The 14238-nt window shown below is 33.9% G+C and overlaps 1 protein-coding gene across 3 annotated transcripts in view; it reads left to right on the top strand.

Annotated features, from left to right (window-relative positions):
* The window catches only part of AGL (amylo-alpha-1,6-glucosidase and 4-alpha-glucanotransferase), a 100018-nt gene extending 90491 nt beyond the window's left edge, over nucleotides 1–9527 (top strand). For all 3 annotated transcript variants that reach the window (XM_082382806.1, XM_082382804.1, XM_082382805.1), the window contains exon 34: nucleotides 7051–9527. In XM_082382806.1, coding sequence (XP_082238932.1) covers nucleotides 7051–7168 — 118 coding nt within the window. In that variant the 3' untranslated portion in view covers nucleotides 7169–9527. The remainder of the gene's footprint in view (nucleotides 1–7050) is intronic.
* Nucleotides 9528–14238: the final 4711 nt, after the last annotated feature.

Here is a 14238-nt window from a genome sequence, read left to right as displayed (position 1 = left end):
TTGTTTTATCATTCTGTTCTCTCTTCAGTACATTTTCTATACAGTTAACCGCATTTTTTTTTTCTTTTCTGACACCCAGTCAGTCATCACCACGTACAATCTGGCTTTTGTTTTGCCCTCACCAGTCTGGTGAAGCCACTCAAGAAGATCCTTTCTGGTTCCCAGATCCCATGACTTCCTTTCAGTTCTCTTCTTTGACCTGGCTATAGTATTTGACATTGTTGCCTTCCTCTTTTCATGAAAAACGTTATGCTAGCCACAGCATTAGGTTTCCCTTGTTAACCTAGTAATAGTGACAACTATAATAATAGCAAATAATATTTATTGAGTACTTACTGTCTTCAGATATTGTTCTAAATGCATTCATATAACATTACTCATTTCATCCAAAAAACTATATAAAATAGCTATTACTATTGTTATCATCCTATTATTGTTATTCACATCTCCACTTACTAGCTATGTGGCTGTGGGAAAGTTACTTAACTTCTCTGAGCCTCAGTTTCCTCGTCTTAAATGGATGTGCTGGTATTGTTTTGAGGATTAATATATTACTACATGTAACACGGACAAGATACTAACTCAAGATATGAGCTACTATCTCCATTTTATAAATTAAGCTTAGAAAGTTAAGTAATTTATACAAAGTCAAATGGCAAGTAATTTGGTAGAGCTCTCACTAAACTCCAGGCAAGCTGGCTTCACAGGCTGTGCTCTTAACCACTACACTATTGGCTCTATTTACTGTTTTTCTGGCTTTGCTTCCTGGCACCTAAATATGTTCGTTCTCCAAAAATCTATCCTTGATCTTCCTTTCTTTTCTATCTACCTTGTCTTCTGTTACATTTCACCTAATCTCACATCTTCACTCTACAGGTAATTTTGAACTTTCATAAACTCCACTTCTACTTTTTAGCTACCTGATAAACTTGTTACCTCGGATGGCCTTCTGCCATCACTCATTTTCTCTCACACGTTTTTTCTTCCTATAGTTCCCATCTTTGTTACCGTATTACCATTATTCATGCTCTGCAAGCTCAAACACCCCAGGTACTTTTTAATTTTACTTCATTACCTCTCCAGAACATCCAGATAGTTGTCGAGACTTGATTCTAGTTCTGTTCCTTCTAACAGCCCACCCTGTTCCTTTCTGTTGCCAATGCCTGATTTGTAACTCATAACCTTTTCTATGGACTAGGCAATAGCCTCCATACTTGCACTCTCTTTTCTCCATTTTGTCATATTACCCCAAACAATATCAATCTTGAGGAAATATAACTCACAATTTTAATCTTATGTTTAAAAATCTTCAGTAACTCCCCACTGGCTACAGAACGAAATCCAAATTCTTTAGTTTCCACAATTTTTTCTCAAACTACCTTTCCATTTTTATTTCTTACTGTTTCCTGTAGCTACTTTTGATAGCATAATATGCTTTAACTATGAGCTTTGGATTCAGATTGGATTTCAAATTCTGTCCTTGCTGCTTATTTTTGCATGTGACTTTGAGCAAGTTACTTAACCGCTCTAAAATAAATTTCTTCATCTATAAAATGAGAATAATATCTCATTACTTGCTGTCAAGACTAAATGAAAAGATAGATCAAAAATACTTGTCACAATTCAAGAAATGGTTTCATCTAAAGTGCAGTATTACTTTTTAAATTGTCTATAGAATCTGTAGTAATGTCAATATTCTCATTCTTGATATTGATAAGTTGTATTTTCTCTTTTTTTTTCCTGATCTGCCTGGCTAGAGGCTTATCAATTTTATTGGTCTTCTTAAGAGAGTGTCATGGACATATATACACTACCAAATGTAAAATAGATAGCTAGTGGGAAGCAGCCGCATAGCACAGGGAGATCAGCTCGGTGCTTTGTGACCACCTAGAGGGGTCGGATGGGGAGGGTGGGAGGGAGGGAGATGCAAGAGGGAAGAGAAATGGGAACATATTGTATATGTATAACTGATTCACTTTGTTATAAAGCAGAAGCTAACACACTATTGTAAGGCAATTATACTTCAATAAAGATGTTTAAAAAAATTAAAAAAAATAAAAAAAAAATTAAAAAAAAAAAGAACCAGCTTTTGATTTCATCAGGGGTTTTTTTGTATTGTTTTTCAGTTTTTATTTCATTGATTTCTACTCTACTTTTTATTATTCTCTTCTACTTACTTCAGGTTAATTTGTCTTTTTCTGTTTTTTCAAGGTGTAAGTTGAGGTCATTGATTTAAAGACCTTTCTTCTTTTCTAGTATAGGTACTTAGTGCTATAAATTTCCCACTATGTACTAAATTAGCAATACCCCAAAATTCTGATGTGTTGTGTGTTTTTTTTTAATTCAGTTGAAACACTTTCTGTTTTCCCCTTTGGTTTCTTCTTTGACTCATGTGTTATTTAGAAAGGCGTTATTTAGTTTTCAAATATTTGGGAATTGTCCAGAGATGTTTCTGTCACTGATTTCAAAATTAACTCTGTTGTGGTCAAAGAATATATCTAATATGACTTATCTTTCTAAACTTATTGATACTTATTATATGACGCAGAATATGTTCTAACTAGGTCACTAAACTCTTTGCAAGTGAAAAAATGTGCCTCCTGCTGTCGTTGGGTGGAGTGTTCTGAAAATGTCGACTAGGTCAAGTTGGTTGATAGTGTTATACAAAATACTCACAGATTTTCTGTCTACTTGTTCTGTGAGTTACCTAGAGAGGGGTATTGGCATTTTCTGCTACAATTATGGATTTGTCTGTTTCTCCTTGAAGTTGTATGGGTTTCTGCTTCAGGTATTTTGAAGCCTTATTATTAGATGCATAAGTGTTTGGAATTATTATGTTCTCTTGATGAATTGACCCTTTTATCGTTATGAAATGACTTTCTTTATCACTGGCAATATGTCTGTGCTCCAAAATCTTCTTTGTTTGATATTAATGTAAGCACTCCAGATTTCTTTTTGTGTGTGTGAATCAGTTTTTTTTAATTGAAGTATAGTTGATGTACAATATTATATGTTACAGGTGTACAATATAGTGATTCACAATTTTTAAAGGTTATACTCCATTTATAGTTATTATAACTCCAGATTTCTTTTGATTAGTTGTGAGAATGATAGATATATTTCCATCTTTTTACTTTTAACCTTTTTGTGTCTTTATATTCAAAGTAGGTTTCTTGTACATAGAGCATATTATTGGTCTTATTTGTCTATGCAGCCTGATAATCTCTGCCTTTTAATTGGGATGATTAGACCATTTACATTTAATGTGATTATTTATATGGTTAAGTATAAATCTATTTGCTTTCTGTTTATCCTGTCTGTTCTTTGTTAGCTTTTTCTTTTTTCCTGCTTCTTTTAGACTGATTATTTTATTTCCATTTTATCTCTTTTGTTGGCTGATTAGCTATTCTTATTTCAGTTTTTTGAATGTTTGCTTTAGGTGTATAGTATACATCTTTAACTTATCATAGTTTACTTTCAAGTGAAGATATAGAGTTTCAAGTGTACTGTAAGAACCTTAAAATAGTATAGTTCCATTTCTTCCCTTCAGACCTTTATGCTATTATTGTCATCTATTTTGTTTTTACATATATTATAATGCCCATACTACATTGTTATTATTTTTGTTTCAATCAGTTATCTTTTGAGGATATTTAAATAATACAGAAAAAAGTCTTATATAAATACATAGTTGCCAGTGTTCTTCATCTCTTTGTGAATATCCATATTTCCATCTGGTATCATTTTTTTCTGCCTAAGGACTTCCTCTATTATATCAGGTCTGCTCATGATGAATTCTTTAAGCTCTTGTATGTCAAAAAAGTCTTTGTCTTCATTTTGTGAAAGGTGTTTTTGTTGTGTATAGGATTCAGTGTTGACAAGTTTTTCTTCTAGTACTTTAAAGTTGTTGCATTATTTTGACAAGAAATCTGCTGTCATCCTTATGTCTAATTTGCCATTAATTTCATTCAGTGTATTTTTCATTTCATACATTACAGTTTTCATCTCTTGAAGTTTGATTTGGGTCTTTTGTATATCTTCCATGTCTCTGCCTAATATTTTGAACATATGGAATACAGTTACAGTAACTATTTTAATGTCTTTGTTTGCTAATTGATTTCTGGGTTGGTTTCACTCGTGATATTCTCTTATTATGGTTAATATTATCCTACTCTTTGCCTGTTAGTGTTTTATTGGATGCTAGATGTAAATTTTACTTTCTTGGATGTTGGATTTTTTTCTGTATTTCCATAAATATTCTTGAACTTTAGTTTGGAATGCGGTTAAATTATTTGGAAACAGCCTGATCTTTTCAGGACTTGATTTTAACTTTTTTTGGACCTAACCAGAACAGCATTTAGTTCAGGACTAATTAGTCTACACTAATGAGTCAAGACTCATCTGAGTTCTCTATCCCATTTCCCTAAAATTACAAAGTTTTCAAATCTACCTGGTGGGAATAAGCACTGTTCCTGACCCTCTATGAATGGCAGGTACTACTTCATCTAATACTTTTGGGTGGTTCTTTCCGCATCCTTGGTTAGTTTTCTCTTGTGTATTTGCTGATGGTTATGCTGTGAATACTTGAGTGGGACCCTTTACATGTCTCCAGAGTTCTCTGTTTGTGCAATTATTTCGTCTCTAGTACTCTGACCTGAAAATTCTAGCTGTCTTGGTCTTTCTGGACTCTCAATTCCATCTCTTCAGCTCAAAGAGTCTGCCAGGCTCCACCTGGGTTCCCCTCCCTTTGTCAAATCCTAGAAACTCTCTCAAGACAGGAATGCATAGTAATCATAGGACTCACTTCCATTTTTTTCTTATTTCTTAGGAATCATTCTTCTTTGTTGCTTAATATTCAGTGTCTTAAAAACTACTGCTTCATATACTTTTTCCCGTTCTTAGATTGTTTCAGGCAGGAGGGAAATTCTGTTCATGCTATTCTGTTTCCAGGTAGACAGAGCTAGGAAATATATACAATATGTATACATACACGTATATTTATATTTCCCTGTAGTTATCTCTATACAGTATACTGAAAACCTGCGTTCACAGCTGTTTAATTCTAGTGTTTAATTTTCTCCCTTTTCATATTTGTAATTCCCTTTTCCAACAGTGAGTAACCTACTCCCCATACTCTGCTGTCGCCACCACATGGACCCAGCTCACCCTGCTCTAGCTCTGACACCCCATGCTGGGGTGCCACAAGACATAGATGCCCTCTTCACCTTCCTTGGGCCTGACAACCCCATGTAGGCCACTCTTATGCATGGATGCTCTCCTTGCACCACTTGGGCTCTGGACTACCCCCACCCTTGCTCTGAACTCCTTCCTCATACCCCCTAGACTAACATTCTACTCAGTGCTACTCCTGCTACACTTCTCTCCTTCCCTCCTCAACTGTAGTTACTGACCTTCTTGGTCCCACCTAATGACTTGAGGAATGAATTTTTCAGAAAGCAAGGGAAAGGAGACTTCTTTATACCAGTATGGGTATCTTCCACGTTCTTGTGTTCATATCCAATTATGAGCAGCATTTAATGGTTCTGTAAGTTTGTTTTGTTTCTTAATTTTGGTGCTATATCAGTTTGCTAGGACTGCTGTAATAAAGCACCACAAACTGAGTGGCTTAAACAACAGAAATGTATTGTCTTATGGTTTTGGAAGCCAGAAATCTGAAATCAAGGCATTTGCAGGACCATGTTCTCTCTGAAGGTACTAGGGAAGGATCTCTTTCAGCCCTCTCTCCTAGCTTCTGGTATTTCCTTGGCTTGTACAGCATAATTCCAGTCTTCTCATGGCATTCTCCTTGTGTTCATATTTGTGTCCAAATTTCCTTATTTTGTAAGGACACCAATCATATTGGATTAGGGGCCCACCCTAATCCACCTTAACTAGTTACATCTGCAACAACCCTATATCCAAATAAGTTCATATTCTGAGGTACTGAGGGTTAAGACCTCAACATATGAATTTTGAGGGGGACACAATTTAGCCCATTATAGATACTCAGGAACCCAACTTCAGTAATCTGATATTTTACTCTGAAGTAGTTTGAACACTTGAAAATGAATAAGTTTTCTATTTCTCTATGACAGTTTTTTGAAACATGGTACCTAGCTGATATTATTATTAATTATTATTCAAAATATTGCCATATTTACCTAATGGAATCATTTTTTCATTTTTATTTTGAAATATTTCATATCTTCAGAAAAGTATATATAAGTTACAAAGCATAATAATGAAACAAATTAAAAAATGAACCAAAAAAATGAAATATTACAGAATTCTGTATTTTTTTAAATTTTCATTTCATATTTAAGAGATTACATTACATCAAAATGAAGAATAAATTTGATATGCTAATAATGCTGTGTTTTGATAGTGAGATCTGGAATGAGTCATTAACCTTCATAAACTTCTCTTACCTCCTCTATAAATAGGAATAGTTATGATACCTACCTTATAGAGTTGCTGTGAGCATTAAATGAGATAATGTATATAAAGCACTTAGTATTAGAACATAATAAATACACAATAAATACTGTGTTTTTATTCAGGAGAATGAGAAATTAGTATAGAAATTTAGATTGTTTTTCATTGGCATTCTTTTCCTAATCATAATCCAGTGTTTCTTCATCATTTCATATTCATTTTATAATTTTGTCAAGATCAAACATAATACAGTCACATAATTACAATTTGAGTCTCATAAACTTACTCCAAAAAAAATAAAATTAGGCCTGAGAGGATGTTCGTATCTATACTTATATACTGCTTGGGATGGTAGTTTCCTCTGTTTTTAATACATAAAGGGATTCCTTTGTAATTGAAAGTCTTAAATCCAAAAGATTGAATATCAAAGAATAATTTCAATCTAAATTCTTTATACATAAGCTTTAGGATATTCTGTTTTATTTTGTAGTAAATGAGTACATATGATTGTTTTCTAAAAGAGAAGGCAAAATCACCAGGTGTATTGCCTGTTTTGTTAATCCAACAAGATATGTGTTTGATTATATCTCATAAAATGGCTTTTCTTTCTTTAAGATCCCCTTGGAAAGGACTTCCAGAACTGACCAACGAGAATGGCCAATACTGTCCTTTCAGCTGTGAAACACAAGCCTGGTCAATTGCTGCTATTCTTGAAACACTCTATGACTTATAGTTGACTCATGCATATGATTGCATTAAGTATGCAATCAATTGTATTGTTGAATGCAAGGTCATAATGTAATGTAAATGCTTTATATGCACATGCTGAAGTCATTCTTAAAAATCTCATTCATATAATACTGATGCCTGATTAGGTAAGACTGTAAAGCATTGGTTTTTCTTTTTCTTTTTCTTTTTTTTTTTTTTTTTAAACAGGATGTTTGTCTTTTGAATTCAGGAAGTATTCTTCAAATGCCTAGAAATCAATAATTTGAAATCCAGAGTTTGAAAAAGAAAAAATCGTGTAATCTTCTATTTGTACATAAGTGAAAATGAAATATGAGAATGTAATAATGAAAGAAATGGAAAAGTATCTTTAAATGGTGGTATATATTTTCTTCAGTAACAATATATACCAAATAGGCTGTGGTTAATTAATACTTTTACTATAGTATTTCTAGCACCTTCCACACTGCATTCAATAGATATTAAATGAATGCTGAATCATAGAAGTGTCCACCTGCAATATATGTTCATAACTGGAGCACAGATGTTTATAGTGTGCTTTTATTTTTTTCACTGATATATTAACATGTTTTTAATATAATGAATTTCAACAGTATATTTAACATAATTTACTTGTGCTAATGATGCATAGGATATATGAAAAAACCACAAAGCATTAGGAATTTATTTTCTAAAAACAGTTTTATAAAATTAGTCTTGAGTGCCAGTGTCCTACTATGAGATGGTTTACCTTTTCGTAATGCAGATTGTTGGCCATGTTTATGAGAACTTTAAAGAAAAAAAATACTATATTAGTTTTCTAAAACCTAATAACTATTTTTAGTTTGGGTGTAAAAGTATATTATACTGGTTTCCTATTAACCAAAATGTGTTGACAAGTTTAGCATTGAGAACAATCTTAACATAATATAAATAGAGATATGAATTCAGTAGTTATCTTGAATTCAATATAATCATTTGAAAAGTTTTTCATGTTATTTTAAGATACCTTAAATCTGGAAAAGTCATAAAGGAAAAAGACTTTTAACATTTATATGATTTGACATTTTTTAATAGTACTTATTTTCTAGATGATTTTTTTTTTTTTAACTGTCTGTTTTTGTCTCCAGAAGGCTCTTAAATTAGATCATTATACTTTCAGTTGAAAGAAAATAGTTGCAAAACTCCATTTCATTATTCAATTGTGTATTTATAGTTAAAATAATGGTGCAATAACACTTTTCTCAGCCAGAAGTCACATATCCAACCACCTTAACTCTGAAGAAGGAGTAAAAATAAAGAAGAAAAACAAGTAAGCTAAAACTTCTGGGTAGTAAAAATGTAAAAATGCTTCAGATACCAAATACCCATTCTCGACCCTCCTTTAGCTTTAACTAGCTTTGTTCCTGGTTTCCCAACCTAAAGCAGATTAAATCCTACAGAATTAACGACCGTTGTGATAGTAATCTGACCACTGTCTATAAACACATTGATTTCCAAGTTTCCCTTCCTTCTTTATTGCTCAATGTATAACCTTCTCTAACCTGTGCAGTTAAAAAGAATGACCTTTCTTGAGAGGCAGAACCATTAGTCATCAAAGATTCACATAGTTCTACTGTTCTAATTTAACTCCTGTATTAAAAGTGGTAAGAAAAGTAACCGAAAACCAACATTAAATATGTTAAATATAAAAGCAAGAAGCAATGGCTGGCTGATGATTAAATGTGATTAAATAAGTAAGTAAATGAATATATTAATTCTAATAAATAAATAATAACAAGTTGACAATTTTAAATACATAACCATATTGGGTTATCTATGGTAGGGCAAATATCCACCTCAATAAATTTTTAGGATATGGTGTTGCAGTAGAAAATTAAGTGATTCATATTCCTTACTAGGAATATTAATGAAAGAACATTGTTATAATCTGCATGGCCTATTTTAAAGTTTAAGAGGCATGTTACACATTACTTCATCAAAGGTTGTTAAAATAATAGTTTTAGACTTTAGAGGGATAAATGTTGACTAAAAAACATTGAAATAGAATACTTCATTCCTGAGTGATGTTGGACGAGGTGCCATTATATTACATATTGAGAATGGTTCTGTGCCTTGGTTCTTAATTGATTCAAATCATTCTTACTTTTTAACTTGAGAGGTTTGCCAGTTTAACCAGTATGCTGTGATAATTTAATACATTTCAAAGATAATTGAGAAAACATGAGACCTGTCATCCTATCTATGAGCATTGTAACCTATGTGAATTGCAATGCATTTCTGATATGTCTTCAACTGCTCTCTCTAGTAGGCAAATGTCATTTTTATGTCTGTGTGCCAAGAAAATAAAAATCTTTTCTAAAGGACTATATTTTGCATTTATTCCATTATTTACCAGTTAACTAATTTGTTGATGCTGACTACTACCATTTATTCAGGGCTTGCTTATTTTGGGTGCTTTATCTTTTTGCAGGATGTGTGGGGACAAAGAGAGGAAGAAGAATTTTAGGCTGTTCGGTAACTTATTTAATTAGCTATGTTGAAATTAGGAGCAAAGTTAACTTTTGATGTACAAATTGACCTGTTAGCAGCTATACACTCCCCAGGTATTTCTTGAAATCTTTCACGCTACTGTGAATTTTTTGTTTACCTTTCTTTCATGAGTATGAGTGAATTTGTCAAACTTGCCGAACTTATTTATATAGATCCTCAATGTGCCAAAATAATAAACTCAAGTAAGTTGCTCAGTTTTGGGGTTTTTTTCCATTTGTATGAGATTTGAATTATTAAGTAATACTGATACTTTGTCATTTTGGCACAATTTTTTCCTAATATATATTTCTTTTTTTTTTTTTTTTTTTTTAGTAAATTTATTTATTTATTTATTTTTGGCTGTGTTGGGTCTTCGTTTCTGTGCAAGGGCACTCTCCAGCTGTGGCGAGCTGGGGCCACTCTTCATCGCGGTGCGCTGGCCTCTCACTGTCGCGGCCTCTCCCATTGTGGAGCACAGGCTCCAGACACGCAGGCTCAGTAGTTGTGGCTCACGGGCCCAGTTGCTCCGCGTCATGTGGGATCTTCCCGGACCAAGGTTCGAACCCGTGTCCCCTGCATTGGCAGGCAGATTCTTAACCACTGCGCCACCAGGGAAGCCCTATATTTCTTAATATATCTGGTATTGGTTGGAGGTTTTTTGTTTAACTTACAAAATCTTTTCATTTTCCTTTAATCAAATTTTTTAGTGTTTATCTTTGTGAACTCTTCTATCTCTTCAAAATTTAATTGAAATTTTAATTGATCCAATAATTTAATAAACTTTTGTTTCTGTGTTATAGTCTGGTTTTATATTTATCTATTTACAGCAGCATACAGTATGAGTTGAGACATTACTTAGCTTTTTTTTCAAAATTGTTATATCCAAACTCATGAATTGAATTTGATTTGTAGTGATTCCTTTTTTAAATTATTGAAGTTTTATGTAATAATAGGGTGTACTTCTGGGATATACCATTGAAGTTATCTGTGCCTGTTCACTCATTTAACTATTATAATTTTTGTTTTAATATTTGTTAGAGCTTTTCCTCACCGTCTTTCTCTCACTAATCCCCTACTCCTTTTTTAGAATCTTGTTTTATATACCTACCTATTTGTTCTTCTCAAGTACTTTTCCATGTCCACAGAGTATTCTCTTACCATTTTTACTAAACTTATACTTACACTGTAAGGTAATTTGATAGGAATTGACATTTACAGTATTTAATCTTCTAAGAACATAGAGTGTCTGCATTCATTCAATTTTTATTTTTTTATAGTTTGCTGAAATTCTTCCTAATGTTTGTTTTGCCAGTTAGAATAAAAAACTCAGATTTAACAAACATTTATGAGCCTCTACCATATAATAAGCAATTTTATATTGGAAGTATTATACCCATTTTATGTATGAGAACATTACTAAAGCATCTTGCCCTAAGTCACACAACTGATAAATTACTGGACCGAAACTCAACCCCTGATTTCCTACCACAAATCCTTTTTCAAAGATCCTCAAGACTGAAGTCTTCTGTGCTCACCTTCATGCTTCTTGCCACCATCCATCCACAGGTCGAGCTGTGGCTATTATTAGTTGCCCACATGATTATGGAAATACTTAGATGCTGTTCTGCTTGGGTCTAGATATACTCCCTTATTATCCTGGTCAGATAATACATCTGACTCCCTGGTCAAAATGTATCTGCAGCAATCTGCCTTGATAGGATAACTGGTATATTACTGGCTCAATATTCAGACTCAAAATGCATGAGTTAGGTTACACAACTTGGATAAATTTGCAAATATAAGTGTCTTATCAAAGTGAGACAGAGAAAATTCAAAGGCAGTAGGGAACGTATTGGTCCACGAGAATTTTGGTCAAAGGAAGCAAGTTATATCTATAGAAGTTTACTAACAAATATGGCACTTAATTAGGCAAACACTCAATGTTAATATATTTATTGTAACTGATATATTTTGAAAGCACAAAACTGAGCGCTAAACATCTTTTCTTATAATCATAACATAAGGAAATGCTCCAAAGATGATTCATCTTGACTCCCACATCACACTCAATGAATCACAGGCTTCACTTTTACCTGCCTGGGCTCTCGTCTATTCCCCACTTTGTATTTGCATTCTTCTCTTGTCCTTAAACAAACATAACGATTGCTTAATTGATCACAACTTACACCATCCGTCATAGAACTGAGGAAAACCTTTCTTGAACACTGCTTATATCCCACCACTGATCAGAGGACGTTTGAGATACTCTATAATTTGGCCCCAATCTCATTCCAGTTTTGTTACAATAACTTTTTGCTCTTTCCAAAGTTGATTACTTGCCACTCTGAGTCTTTGTTTTTTCAACTGTAAAAACAAGAATGATGGTAATACCTACCTTGCAGGGCAGTAAGAATTCATGAAGGCAACCCATAGTACATTAGGATTAAGTTTGACTGCACATAACAGAGCCCATGACAGTGGTCTCTATGAGACAGAAGTCCAGAAGTGTGCAATCCAGGGCTGATATGCTGGTTCTGTGGTCATCAGGAACCGAGGCTAGCATCTAATTACAAAAAAATATTCTATAATTTCTTAGATATAATTTTCTTAATGTGAATTCATTGTCTCCTAGATGTTGTGAACAGATGTACAATAACCTATTCACTTATTTTGATCAGTGGTCTCTCCAAATTCTTTGTCTTCTTGACTTCCCAAAGCCTTACCTTGAGGAAAAAAGAATTCAAGGTTTACATCTTTCAAATTGGTTGTAAATTTTATGGCTTGGTTAAAGTAAGAACAAATTTTATAATTTATAATTTTATATTTACATTTTTTAATTCATAATTTTACACTTACATTAAAGTTTAAAGAAGCAAAATAGCTATTATTGAAGTCTCTACTAATAAGGCAAGATGGAATTTTGTACAAATATTTGTTGTTTTCGGTTTGGGTGGTTCTCATCACTGGTTAAAGGGGAAAAAATGTATTTCAGCAGAAAAATAAATGAAATGGTTTGGAATAATTACCTAGAATGCAATTGTTTAATAGACTTAGAATTCCCTTGTTTCTGAATGTCTTTAGAAAACATAAGCTTTTTTATTTAAAGCAACTTCAAAGCACTAACTCTAAGACCTAGAGTAGCTTTCTATTAGAGCTTCACTTAACTTACTGGAATTCAGCTCTGCTTACTCGAAAGTAAACAAATATGTTACTTTGAATGAAGGGGATCGTCATTTCTGTGTGTTTCTCATGATGTGATTGTTCCATTGGGTCAATGGATTCTAGTGATTAAAAGATGTCATGTGATTCTAGTGTTTAAGAGATGCCATTTTCCACAAAACACAGTTCCCTAAACCAGTGATACCCAATCATTTATATATTGTGGAATATGTAGAAAAAGCTATTTAAACAGCATTTTGGTAAACGAAAGGAGGATGCTTCTGGCTGCTGACAACTAGTCAGAGATGTTTGGCCTGTAGGGCTAAAGAAAACTATCTCATCACTCTTGGAACCTTTTTACCATGGTGCCCCACATTGGTTGGAAAACTGCTCTCAACACAGAGGCTACTTTACCTTATGCCCAACCTAAGGAAGAGCAAACCATTTATAATTAAAGGGGTAATGGTTTGTTGGGCTTGTTAAAGATATGGCTTATCAGTTTTCAGTCTAGAAACGTCTTAAGGAATGTTCAAGTACAAGTGCTTTCCTAGAGAAAAATTATTTTGAAATATGTTGTCCATATAAAAAATATATAACATGTGCACCTTTAAAGAAGATTAATTAAATGAATAACCATGAACCCAACACAGAATTGAAAACTGAAACAAATTTCCTGTCCCCAATTTAAACAACACTGAGACCAAGCAAAGATAATAGCAGTGTATGCCAGGAATTCTGCTCTAGGAAGATAAGACTGTAAAATAACTAAAACAGCCTGCACAGCAGTATTTTTCTGATGAGATTTGCAGCAAGATTTGCTTCATAGGTCCTTGGGAATGGAGCAAGCTTTACACTGAACACTGGGAGTCAAACACCTTCCAAATTCATCAAACCATCTGACAGGCCTGTGAGAGCCACAGCATCAAACTCAAGACAATTAGTCAAGCTACTCTCTTTACAGAAGTAAGCAGGATGGTGGAAAGGCCACATGCTGTGTGTTAGAGCAGGGGTCCCCAACCTGCAGGCCACGGACCGGTACCAGTCCATGGCCTGTTAGGAACCAGGCCAAACAGCAGGAGGTGACCTGCAGGTAAGCGAGTGAAGCTTCATCTGTATTTAAAGCCACTCCCCATCACTCGCATTACCGCCTGAGCTCCGCCTCCTGTCAGATCAGCTGCGGCATTAGAGTCTCATAGGAGCACAAACCCTACTGTAAACTGCACATGCAAGGGATCTAGGTTGCGTGCTCCTTATGAGGATCTAATGCCTGATGATCTGAGGTGGAGCTGAGGCGGTGATGCTAGCGCTGGGGAGCAGCTGCAAATACAGGTTATCGTTAGCAGAGAGGTTTGACTGCACAGAGACCATAATAAATCAATTGCTTGC

This window comes from Balaenoptera borealis (assembly GCF_965194805.1).
Source record: "Balaenoptera borealis genome assembly, chromosome: 1".
Taxonomy (NCBI): domain Eukaryota; kingdom Metazoa; phylum Chordata; class Mammalia; order Artiodactyla; family Balaenopteridae; genus Balaenoptera; species Balaenoptera borealis.
The sequence above is the reverse complement of the archived record's forward strand: the minus strand, read 5'-3'. Positions and strand labels throughout refer to the sequence as shown.